General features: G+C 40.7%; 1 protein-coding gene across 1 annotated transcript in view; it reads left to right on the forward strand.

The window, feature by feature from the left end:
* Positions 1-13825, forward strand: part of thada (THADA armadillo repeat containing) — a 220069-nt gene that overhangs the window by 204085 nt on the left and 2159 nt on the right. Inside the window, exon 37 of the mRNA XM_062995897.1 lies at positions 13123-13292. Coding sequence (XP_062851967.1) covers positions 13123-13292 — 170 coding nt within the window. The remainder of the gene's footprint in view (positions 1-13122; positions 13293-13825) is intronic.

Consider the following 13825-nt stretch of genomic DNA (forward strand, 5'->3'; position numbering starts at 1 on the left):
AATCAGAAATATTCAGCCACCTCAACTTGAGAGGTATTATGGTTATACTGTATGTATAACATTTAATGAACATATACAGCAAGTCTCCGTAAACATAGAAAAAAAAACTGATACAAACGAGCAATATTGATAACATAGGTGACAATTTTAAGTTGAAATGAAAAACATCTAGTTCTTTTGACAAAAGTTTGTGTGAACTATTATTCAACCCCCAGACTCAGTATTGGACATCATTTTGCCTTGATAACCTCTAGTAAGGGCAGTTGTAGCCTAGTGGATAAGGTACTGGACTAGTAATCGAAAGGTCAGTGGTTCAGACTCCACCACTGCCAGGTTGCCACTGTTGGGCCCTTGAGCAAGCCCCTCAATTGCTTTGACAATATGTACTGTCACAGTACTGTAAGTTGCTTTGGATAAAAGCATCTGCTAAATGCCAAAAAATGTAAATGTAATAAGCGATTTCAAAAAGTGCTAACAAGCCTCTGACACGTCTCTTGTTAAATCTTCACCCATTGTCCTCATGCCAAAGCTTCCAGCTCATTGAGGTCTGATAGCTTTTGTGTTAAACCCACTAAAGATTTTTCATGGAATTTTAATCTGGAGACTGAGAGAGGGTTGAGACTGCACTTGGGATCACTCTCTTGTCAGAAAGTCCAGATTGCCAGCTCCTGGAACAGAAAATCATCCCCATATCATTACAGACCAACCTCCATGCTTTACATTGGGGATAGTTTTTTCTAATCAGATGTCTGATTGAAACTGTAGATATCTCTAACACATTTCTTGTTTTCAGTTCTGTTTAGTAACAGGTATGTTCGTGTTTGCATGCTGCACTTGATTTCTGTTCCCGTAGGTCTCTAAAGGAAGTCAAAGCTATTTAACTGTAATGTGGTGTTTTTCTCACCTTGATACCGCTCTCTTTCACACCAACACTTCCTTCCCAAAGTCTGCACTCCTTGCACCTCTGCTTTTAGAAAGTGGGTGAGATGCATGTCTGTCGTTAAAATCTGACAAGAAAGAAAACAAAACATCTACAATTGCACTCAGTCAAACATGTTGTAGTTTTGTAGTATTTATTGTAATATTAAAGGGTTTTCCCATTTTTAATGCTGTTGAAGTTTAAGTGACTTGTGGGATTTGTTTTATTTATTTAATTTTAAAAATTACCAGTTTGGGTTTTCTTCCTTTCTTCCCCTCTCAGAAAATATGATTGATAAATTTATAACAAAACTTATTCATTTTTGTTGGGAAAAGTACTTGTATCAATTATTTAATCATAAAAACTAAACAGTTGCAAAGATCATTAAAATCCAAGCGTATGTTAAAATGTGACTGACTGTAGAGGTTACACAGTTTATATGCCTTATATGGTTAAATGTATAAGGACATCTGACCATGAAGTTGTTAGGCATCCTATTCAAGAACAATGGCTATTAATATGGGGTTGACCCCCTCCCCCATACTTTGTGGCTATAGGAGCCTTCACTCATCTAGAAATGCTTTCTTCATGGTTTTGGAGTCATCAAAGCAGTCCTCATATCTGCAACAGAAAAGGACCTAATGCAAACTGTTGCCACACACTTATAAGAGTAAAATATTTTATATGTTTGATTTTTACACCTAACAATGCGTGTGAATGGAATGACTAAACCAGTGGTAGCCTAGTGGGTAGAGCTTTGGGCTATCATTTGAAAGGTTGAGAGTTCAAATCTCAGCTCTGCCATGCAGCCACTGTTGGGCCCTTGAGCAACCCTCTTGGCTCCAGGGGCGCAGTACAATAGCCGACCCCAGCTTCCAGACAAGCTGGGATATGCAAAGAAAGAATTTATTTGTACTGTACACCTGTATACAGTGATCAGCCATAACATTAAAACTACCTCCTTGTTTCTACACACATTGTCCATGTTATCAGCTTCACTTACCATATAGAAGCACTTTGTAGTTCTACAATTACTGACTGTAGTTCATCTATTTCTCTACATATCTTTTTAGCCTGCTTTCACCCTGTTCTTCAATGGTCAGGACCCCCACACGACCACCACAGAGCAGGTATTATTTAGGTTGGGGATCATTCTTAGCACTGCAGTGACACTTACATGGTGGTGGTGTGTTAGTGTGTGTTGTGCTGGTATGAGTGGATCAGACACAGCAGTTCTGCTGGAGTTTTTAAATACCGTGTCCACTCACTGTCCACTCTATTAGACACTTTTACCTAGTTGGTCCACCTTGTAGATGTAAAGTCAGAGACGATCGCTCATCTATTGCTGCTGTTTGAGTTGGTCATCTTCTAGACCTTCATCAGTGGTCACAGGACGCTGCCCACAGGGATTGTTAGCTGGATATTTTTGGTTGGTGGACTATTTTCAGTCCAGCAGTGACAGTGAGGTGTTTAAAAACTCAATTGGCATTGCTGTGTCTGATCCACTCATACCAGCACAACCAACATGTCATTGTCACTGCAGTGCTGAGAATGATCCACCACCCAAATAATACCTGCTCTGTAGTGGTCCTAGGAGAGTCCTGACCATTGAAGAACAGCATGAAAGGGGGCTAACAAAGTATGCAGAGAAACAGATGGACAACAGTCAGTAATTGTAGAACTACGTGCTTCTATATGGTAAGTGGAGCTGATAAAATGGACATTGTGTGTAGAAACAAGGAGGTGGTTTTAATGTTATGGCTGATCAGTGTAAATGACAAATAAAGGCGTTCTATTCTATAATTAGAAGGGGTGTTCATATTGTTTTGGTGATATAACGTATATGGCTCTTCTGAGTGTATATGAACTTTTGTCTTGAACTATAGATGTTCCAACAGCTTTCTTTTTGGGCATTTTGAAGTCATATACTAGTAATAGACATTTTTTTTTTTTTAAATGCCATTATTTTTGCTCTCTGCAGTTTGTAACAATAATAACTAAGTGATTTTTCTTGTTGCTTGATGTTGATTCATAATCTCTCTACCCGTGTCCAGTCATGACTGAAATGAATAGGTATTTTTTAATGGAAGTTGAGATGGAAAGAGAGGGAGTACCTCTTTTCTGTGATAATTGAGCAGTGGTGTGTGTGTGGACATGTGTGTTTGGTGTATATGAGCTCACAAACGCCCAGTACAGGACATACTGACACGCTCTTGGCCATAAGTGTCTCTGATTTCAGTGCCTCAACAGACCAACACTCGCTTTTTTTTCTTAACCCTTCTTTCCACCTACAGACACCCGACACTCAGCCAGCTGCAGCATTTCACATCCTAAATTCACTGCTTAACAAAGCCCTTCACTCACCTTCTCTTGTTACTAAAAAAGATGTTTTTAATTAGTTTCAATACTCCAACTCCCCGCGATAACGGGAATTAAGCTTTCTGGCGGAATCTCAGCCTGCCTGTGTGTTTAAGCAGCCAGCCGACGCTCACCCTAAACAATTTCTCAAGAACTGCTGAAGCTTTTTACAGTGCATCCAGTTTTTTTTTTACACTAAGGCCTGTGTGTATAGTGTATGAGTTTAAACCCATTTCCACCCTACTTAAACAACAAAATAAGCATGACCTAATCAGATGATCACATCGTTTATTTTAATACCATGACTTATTGGTTAATATTACGTATTCTTTTAAAGAGAACACCAGTGATTTTTTAAGAAGTTTAATGTTTATAGCTGGAGTTAACAGTTCTTAAAACCAGTAAACAATACTTTTAAATCCATGGCCTTCAAGTCACTCTCAAACAAGAAGTATAATATAGGACAAATGGAATGTCTTTATTATTATATACTTATACACGTGTACAGTACAATTAAATTCTTTTCCCACATATCCCAGCTTCTTTAGAATCTTCTTTAGAAGCTGGGGTCAGAGCGCAGGGTCAGCCATTGTATGGCACCCCTAGAGCCGTGAGTGTTCAGGGACTTGCTCAAGGGCTTAACAGTGGCTGCGTTGCACAGCTTGGATTCAAACCCACCACTTTGTAGCTGGTAACTCACAGCTCTACCCACTAGGCAACCACTGTCCTATAGAGGTAAACATATACGTTTTTTAATCAGGCTTTGAGCACCTCACTGAAATGATGCACTTGATGTATCTGATATGTCAGCATATTTTAGCACACATTGCTTTTTAATTTTCACACCTTAATGCCATTACCACTTTTGGCAGTCAAAAAGCACCTTGACGTCTCAGAGGTGACACCAGCCTGGTTGAACTTAACAGACTGGAATTATCTGTGACTTGAGGAAGGCCAGGTCGTTTAGGGAATCACCTATTGGTGCAATGGACAATGCAAGAGAACAACAAAAGGTGGTGGATCATTCTCAGCACTGCAGTGACACTGACATGTTGGTGGTGTGTTAGTGTGTGTTGTGCTGGTATGAGTGGATCAGACACAGCAGTGCTGCTGGAATTTTTAAACACCTCACTGTCACTGCTAGACTAAGCATAGTCCATTAACCAAAAATATATCCAGCCATCAGCGTCCTGTGTTCACTGATGAAGGTCTAGAAGATGACCAACTCAAACAGCAGCAATAGATGAACAATCGTCTCTGACTTTACATCTACAAGGTGGACCAACTAGGTAGGAGTTTCTAATAGAGTGGACAGTGAGTGGACATGGTATTTAAAAACTCCAGCAGCGCTGCTGTGTCTGATCCACTCATACCAGCACAACACACACTAACACACCACCACCATGTCATTGTCACTGCAGTGCTGAGAATCATCCACCACCTAAATAATACCTGCTCTGTAGTGGTCTTGTGGGGGTCCTGTGATCATTGAAGAACAGGATGAAATCAGGTTTAAAAGAGATATGTAGACAAACAGATGGGCAACAGTCAGTAATTGTAGAACTACAAAGTGCTTCTATATGGTAAGTCGAGCTGATGAAATGGACAGTGAGAGTAGAAACAAGGAGGTGGTTTTAATGTTTTGGCTGATCAGTGTATGTAAGATCCTTAATTCCTCCTGTTGCTTTCTGGTCCCTGATTACCATCCTCAAATTTCTGACATAATCCAACAAATTAGGGACTCTATTTCTGTGCCAACTCCTGCTGATGACTCATGGTACCGATGGTTTGTAGATCTGCCTGGAGGTTGGGGGACCATGGATTTTCTTATCCATTATTCCCTTTTTGCTTGTTGTCTTGTGTGTTCTACAGAATTCTGTAATTAATCTCATCCCCAGATTCCATAATAATTTTTTTCTGGCCTGCAAAAGGGAACTGTTAGATGTAAGTTATACCTATGTCCATATACTTATGGTATTAGGTGTAGTATTTCTTACGTCTAACAGGCACACTACATATGTGCTTTCAATACACTCAAACAGACTACTCTTGTCAGGTGAGCAACAGAGTTTAATCTTCACTCACAGCCATTCAGACAGCTTTGCTAACCAATCACTGCAGAAGATTTTAGACACTTCTGGTTTGGAAAGGGATGCTTTTGAGCTGCCGACACAACCCTCCATAAACAAAGACAATTTAAGACAGGATTTTATTGGATTGGTTCAGAGTTATACAACTTGAATTGTATGTTGAAGGAGTGTCCAATCTTATCCACAAAGAGCTAACATGGCTGCAGGGTTTCAATCCAACAGATCACAAGCACACCTGATTGGTCAGTACTGATCACCTGATCACGTGTGTTGGTATGGTAAACTGCTGCTATACCAGCCCTTTGAAAAAGGTAGGACACTCTTTGTCTGCTCCTATCCAACATAAATATCTGACTCTACAAATGCTCTTTTGAGTAAATAAGCATAAATTTCCTAGATTCCTAAATTTTCTAGATTCTTGTGGAAAGTCCTCCCAGAGGCTGTTAGGCCAGGTGTTCGCATAACTTTGGCTATCTAATGTATACTGGCTGCAACACTGGGGTATATTGTGGCATTAAAAATGTAATGTATTTTGTGTATTGACTATTAAGCCATGGGTATTTTTGCCCAATCCTAGTCCCTCATTTTTCTCTTTGCCCCATGTAGCTTAAGCTTATGGTCAAGTCTTGTCATCTTGTTTAGAAATAGCAGAAGCTTCTTATGCACTTTACACTTATACAGTGGCTTCCAGGTAAACAATTTCTCTAAGAACAGGCCAACATCACACACACACACAGATAGAACCACAAAAGCAGGGGCGTTGCGTAAGTCGAGTAGATGTTGGGAAATCATGTTACTGAAGTGTGAAACCACAGTAAAGGGCCAGAATAGAAAGCAGCTTGAGTTTCCTATTATGCTTTTTAATGTCTAGGTGCTGGTGTGTTCAAGTCTGGCATTTTTCCAAGCATACAAACCCACACTTCCCGCCACCCTTCTCTCCCAGAGTTGAATAACATCAGAGAGCAGGCGGTCAGGAGATGGGCTGTCCCATCACATTACAGAGAGAAAAGCCCGTGTCAGTCTCGCTCAGTTCTTTATACTGGCACAAGCAGTGTGCAATCAAAAGTTTTTTGGCATTCCCTCCACGTCCCCTCAGCTCAAATTCTGCAGGGAAAGGCGATACACACACGCTGTCTAGTAGTTACACATTTCCCAGCACACTTGTGGGGGAGGGCATCACAGGCTTTAAGGTGTCGTTATGCCCTTCTTCAGCTAGGCTTGTTTTTCACTGAGTGATCCCTCTAATACCCCTTTTCCACCAAAAAAACTGTGGTTCTTGAACCGGTTCTGTTTGGGTTTCTCTGAACCTTGGTGTTCTGTAGAGAACCGACGCGCGTTTCCACCAGTTTTTGAGAACCAAGCAGCGTCATCATCGGTGGCCGTTACTTACTAAGAGTTAAGGAGAAGTAATAATAACATGACGGAGTGTGTGGATTATGTGCAAGCATTTGTGCTGCTGTTACAGATGTTTGTTTTTATGTCAAAAGCATCGATCTAACTACCTGTGATAAGAAGACGTGACGTGTTTGTCTCAGTTGTTGTTTTCTTTAGTTTATTGACGTGAGAGGAGTTTTGCGCTTCGGTTTCACCGTGACTCTCGGCAACACGAACATCCATCTGTGTGAAATAAACATCAAACCCACTCTAAAATACCACATGTATCTGTGTTTAACTGGATTCACTTCATGTGTGTTTATGCAGCTCGGGGAGTTGAAAAAGCTTCGCGCTTTATTTTTCACGTTAAGCGTTTTCCCTTCTGTCCGGGTCACTTTTATCTCGTAATATCACACAATTCACCTTTTTACAGGCGCTTTGAAAATATAAGCGGCCAACTGGCTCAAAATGTAATCAGGTGAAGTTTAAAAGATAAAAATGCAGCATTAGGCTCCATATGAGACACCATCTGACGACATTGTTGCTAACGCGCTATGCTGTACAACATGACACACCCACAGGTGACGTCACAGTTCGGGCTGAAAAACCAAGTATTCTGTGGTTCCAGATTGGCTCACTAGTTCACCGTCTGGAACCTTTTTTTCCCGGTGGAAACACGCGGAACCGGTTCAAAATCAAGTTCGGGAACCGGAACGGGCTCCGTGCCGCGTCGGTGGAAAAGGGGTATAAGTGATGGACTGTTGACCATGGACGTTGGCTGCAGGGAAGTTAAGGAGAGCTAGAAACCAAAACATACTTTCTGTGACTCATTCTTACATTGCTACAGAGAAGCCTTTGAAGCATGAACTGAGGTTATTAAAAATCTAAGCTAGATTGGGGCTTTACCAGTACTTTAAACTACCATTAATACTGTGTCCACATTCTCTGAAGCTCTTCTTTCAATTCCTCAATTTTGCCTTCTGTCTTTTTTCAGTTCCTGGAGCCATCGTACAGATATAACCTTGATGTAATGTTTTTTTGTGCAAATGTTTGCGGTTATTTTGTTTTTTCAAAGACGTTTTATGACCAGTTATGACAGGAACACACCGAGTGGGAAACAAAAAAAGCAATGCCTTGATTACCAGAATTTAGCTTGGTCATTTTTTATGATACGGATACTAAAATATATAATAATATACTGGTTGACTAAATAGTCTTGTATATCAAAAATAAACTTAAAGCCATGTGTCTAGATAAGTCAACTTTATTTATATAGTGCTTTTTACAATAGACATTGTCTCAAAGCAACTTTACAGCATCCAGGACCAACAGATACAAAAACCGCTGTTCAGAAAGCCGAGGGCGACAGAGGCAAGGAAAAACTCCCTTAAAATTACAGGAAGAAACCTTGAGAGGAACCAGACTCAGCAGGGCCCATCCTTCTTGGGTGGCCTGGAGGATAATTTGAATAAATAGGATTTACACAAATCATACACATAGTTATAACTAGCTAAATAATTGGAGTTCTTATTCAGTCCAGTCTGTAATAAAGGCTGTAGTGAGTTCTTGACATTCTTGGTGTAAACACGGCAGGTTTCCATCACATCTGGCAGAAGCAGCATTGTTGGCACGACAGTCTCGACTTCATTCCTTAACCTCGGGTGGGTAAACAGGTTTCCCTCAGAACCACCTCGGAGTAAAACAACAGAAAATGTAGTTTAAAATGTGAATTAAGAAAATATCAGTTTTACAGAGAGTTTTAGACTCCGGCACCCCTAATTATTACAGCATAATACTATAATATACTAGTGATCTTCAAAAAGTTTCCCCACTTTTATATTTTTGTTGTAAATGCAAACAGTGATGGCGGGAGGAGTAGTAATTGACTGAGAGAGAGCTTATAATCTGGTTTTAGTGCCATCTGATTTCAACCTTTTTGAACGCTCAAGGAAGCTTTAAGGGGTAGAAGATTTTCATCTGATGATGATGTGAAAGCAGCGGTGCATCAGTGGCTACACGCTCAACCAAAAACATTTCTTACTGATGGCATTAAAATGGTACGACGCTGGGAAAAATGCATCGCAAAGGAATTCTTTATAAATAGAGTTTAAAAAGTGCTAAAAACTTTTTAAGAACCCTTGTATGTTATATATCAATCATTATTGAACATCGCTCACTTTAACAGTATTCCGAGCTGCTACACGGTCGATGGCTTTGCTACTGCCATTGTTATATTGCCTTGCTACTAATGCATGTGACCCCCTATATGGAAACCAAGAGACTTCTAACACCAACCTTTTACTACTACCTCATATTGTACATGCACACATATTTCATGCCTGCCTTTATGTACAAATGAAGCACTGCACTTGCAAACATTCTCCACTTTGTATATACAGTATACCTACTATATATACACCAATCAGCCATAAAATTTTGACCACCTCCTTGTTTTTACACTCACTGTCCATTTTATCATCTTACCATATAGGAGCACTTTAGTTCTACAATTACTGACTGTAGTCCATCTATTTCTCTACATACCTTTTTAACCTGCTTTCACCCTGTTCTTCAATGGTCAGGACCACCATAGAGCAGGTATTATTTAGGTGGTGGATCATTCTCAGCACAGCAGCGCAGCTGGAGTTAAATACTGTCCACTCACTGTCCACTCTATTCGACACTCCTACCTAGTTGATCCACCTTGTAGATGTAAAGTCAGAGACGATCGCTCATCTATTGCTGCTGTTTGAGTTGGTCATCTTCTAGACCTTCATCAGTGGTCACAGGACACTGCCTACGGGCGCTGTTGGTTGGATATATTTTCAGTTGGTGGACTATTCTCAGTCCAGCAGTGACAGTGAGGTGTTTAAAAACTCCATCAGCATTGCTGTGTCTTATCCACTAATACCAGCACAACACACACTAACACACCACCACCTGTCAGTGTCACTGAGAATGAACCTAAATAATACCTGCTTTGTGACCATTGAAGAACAGGGTGAAAGCAGGTTAAAAAGCATGCAGAGAAACAGATGGACTACAGTCAGTGATTGTAGAACTACAAAGTGCTTCTTTATGGTAAGTGGAACTGATAAAATGGACAGCGAGTGTAGAAACAAGGAGGTGGTTTTAATGTTATGGCTGATTGGTGTATATCCCACCCACTAACAGGTGCTGTGATGAAGAGATAATCAGTGTTATTCACTTCACCTGTCAGTGGTTACAATGTTATGCCTGGTTGGTGTACATACTGAATGTATACTGAGCACACTGAATCTCGTTGTGCTTGTACAATGACAATAAAGGTATTCGTATATTTTATGATTCAGCAAAGTCGTTTTGAAGTGATATTCTTGCAATGCTGCCACAACACTTGTACAAACTTTTTCCCCCTAACAGCATATAAATTGCAAGCCACTCAGCACTACATTGCACTTCCAGCTAGACCCTCTAGTATTATTAAAGGCTGTGCTGCATCTGGAAAAGTCTATTTTCAACTTTTTCCCACAGAAATGTTTTAAATCTGGTTTTGTTATATTTCAGCTATCACTACATGTAAGTGAAATAATCAAGGAATTAATCTGCCTCCTGTGTAAAATAAAAAGATTACTGGCTGGGACTCAAGTACTGTGTAGGAAACCTCTGTCCCAGATCATGCCTCGGGGAATATTTCAGCAATATGTTTTTTAGAATATGCGTAGGAAATTCAGCACTTGACCTCCATTTCCCTCAGTCCTGTGTAATAGTGGGTTTTAACTTTATCATCTGGAGTGGCACTGGCCAAAAGCAAGTCTCACAGGTCACGTACGTTTATTAGTTGTTAATCCAGCGGGATCTAGGCTGTTCCCCAATTTTGTGTTACTATAATACACAGTAGGTTTATTCAAGTCTGAACACCACCAATCATGACTATTTTGACATTCTATTTATTAAGAACTGTGGTTTGACGCACAGTGGAGGCCAAATTACAACTGTTTCACATTTCTAATCTAGTGTATCAAGGCCCAGTGGAAAGATCTTGTTGCAAAGTAAATACACAAATTCAAACCAGCAACTACAGACAAGGTCAAAAGGTTATATGCACTTGTAAGAGGCATAGGTCATGGCAGTTTTGGGATTTCTGTAACTATTCTTTTTTCTGTGGATGTACACTGATCAGGCATAACATTATGACCACCTCCTTGTTTCTACACTCACTGTAGGAGTACTTTGTAGTTCTACAATTACTGAGTGTAGTCCATCTGTTTCTCTACATTCTTTGTTAGCCCCCTTTCATGCTGTTCTTCAATGATCAGGACTCTCCCACGACCACCACAGAGTATGTATTATTTGGGTGGTGGGTCATTCTCAGCACTGCAGTGAATCTCACATGGTGGTGGTGTGTTAGTGTGTGTTGTGCTGGTATGAGTGGATAAAACACAGCAGCGCTGATGGAGTTTTTTTTTAAAAGCTCACTGTCACTGCTGGACTGAGTATAGTCCACCAATCAAAAATATCCAGCCAACAGCGCCCCGCGTCCTGTGACCACTGATGAAGGTCTAGAAGATGACCAACTCAAACAGCAGCAATAGATGAGCAATCGTCTCTGACTTTACATCTACAAGGTGGATCAACTAGGTAGGAGTGTCTAATAGAGTGGACTGTGAGTGGACACGGTATTTAAAAACTCCAGCAGCGCTGCTGTGTCTGATCCACTCATATCAGCACAACACACACTAACACACCACCACCATGTCATTGTCACTGCAGTGCTGAGAATCATCCACCACCTAAATAATACCTACACAGGTGGTCCTGTGGGGGTCCTGACCATTGAAGAACAGCATGAAAGCATGTAGAGAAACAGATGGACTGCAGTCAGTGATTGTAGAACTGCTAAGTGCTTCTATATGGTAAGTGGAGCTGATAAACTGGACAGTGAGTGTAGAAACAAGGATGTGGTTTTAATGTTATGGCTGATCGGTGTATACATACCATAAACAAAACAGGTCAATGAGTTAATAAGCTTCTTCTCTGGGTTTTCTGTAAATATATCATAATAAAACTTATAAAAAAAATATATATACAGTATATACAGTATAACTTTTAAAAAGAAATAGCCACTTTTGAACTATTTGACCCAAATCTTTAATGATCTGGCAAATTTCAACCGAATCTGTTTGTTGTCTGTCATGGACTTTACATTTTACATTAATTCTTTTGTTGGAACACCCGATTGTGCCCATGATTATCCTCATGGCTCCTTGTTTAATGGTTCACCTGCCCACAAACACTCCTCCAGAAGGCTCTTGCTTTGTTCATGTGAACAAACTTCAGTCAAGCTTTAAGGGTACTCATTTAACAGCAGGGTCCTCTCTCTTGCACAGCAGCCTTCAAAGGCCACGGCGATGTAAAGGTTGCTTGATTGTGGACAATGACACCTGTGTTCCAGAAGCTTCTAATTCATGTTGTACGTGTGTTTGTTTCCTGGCCACCCACACAAATTTCTTCTCAGCGTAAGGTGACAGTCTTAGCGCTATTTATATGAGCACAGAAATGACCAGTTGTAGTCAATCATAATCAGTAATAAGGATTTTGGAGTCCATGCCAGAAAGTTAAATGGCATTACTAATTTTAAATCAAAATTTCTATTATGCCTTATGTTATCAGCTCCACTTACCATAAAGAAGCACTTTATAGTTCTACAATTACTGACTGTAGTCCATCTGTTTCTCTGCATGCTTTGTTAGCCCCCTTTCATGCTGTTCTTCAATAGTTAGGACTCTCCCAGGACCTCCACAGAGTAGGTATTATTTGGGTGGTGGGTCATTCTCAGCATTTCAGTGACACTGACAATGGTGGTGGTGTGTTAGTGTGTGTTGTGCTGGTATGAGTGGATCAAACACAGCAGCGCTGCTGGAGTTTTTAAATACTGTGTTCACTCACTGTCCACTCTTTTAGACACTCCTACCTAGTTGGTTCACCACAAGATGTAAAGTCAGAGACGATCACTCATCTATTGCTACTGTTTGAGTTGGTCATCTTCTAGACCTTCATCAGGGGTCACAGGACGCTGCCCACGGGGTGCTGTTGACTGGATATATTTTTGTTTTGTGGTCTATTCTCAGTCCAGGAGTGACAGTGAGGTGTTTAAAACTTCAGCAGCGCTGATGTGTCTGATCCACTCATACCAGCACAACGCACACCATCACCATGTCAGTGTCACTGCAGTGCTGAGAATAATCCACCACCTAAATAATATCTACTCTGTTGTGGTCCTGGGAGAGTCCTGACCTGTTGTATAGAATTATAGAATAGAGGCTTTTACTTTAACTTCTCACCGACTGCAGGTTAAGAACCTTTTTTAATTACAAATCTATCTTCGTTTTTTCCCCTTAGGTGTACCTAAAGGAGCTGTGTCTCCCCCTGTTGCTCTGCAGCTGGGGGTGGAAATTCTGTGCCAGCTGTTTCAGGTGTGGGGCCAGGTGGCCACTGGCATTATAACCTTAACAGAGTGGCTGCTAGGAGATGACCAGGTAGAGCAAAGCACTGAGGAAACACTTGTCTTGGTAAGTAAACTGGTTGGTTAACAGTGCTGTTTAGTCTTATATTTACTGTAGCACTGGGGCGGTATGGTGGCTCACTGTCGCCTTACAGCAAGAAGGTCCTGGGTTCGATTCCCAGGTGGAACAGTCTGGGTCCTTTCTGTGTGGAGTTTGCATGTTCTCCCTGTGTGTGCATGGGTTTCCTCCGGGTGCCCCGGTTTCCTCCCACAGTCCAAAGACATGCAAGTGAGGTGAATTGGAGATACAGATTGTCCAAGACTGTGTTTGACATTACACTTGTGAACTGATGAATCTTGTGTAATGAGTAATTACCTGTCCTGTCATTAATGTAACCAAAATGTGTAAAACATGACGTTAAAATCATTGCAGCTAAGCTTTCGTCTACAGTTACACAGATTTTGCCAGTGAAACTTCACTGGTCGAAGCACATTTAATTTAGGTTTAGCATTGTAAGCTTCCATATTTGAATAATATCTGGCAGCAAAAGTCCATGTAGAGTTGAGTATGTTAAAATATGCCAAGCTAGAACTGCCCAC

The sequence above is a fragment of the Trichomycterus rosablanca genome, chromosome 5 (assembly GCF_030014385.1).
Source record: "Trichomycterus rosablanca isolate fTriRos1 chromosome 5, fTriRos1.hap1, whole genome shotgun sequence".
Lineage (NCBI taxonomy): Eukaryota > Metazoa > Chordata > Actinopteri > Siluriformes > Trichomycteridae > Trichomycterus > Trichomycterus rosablanca.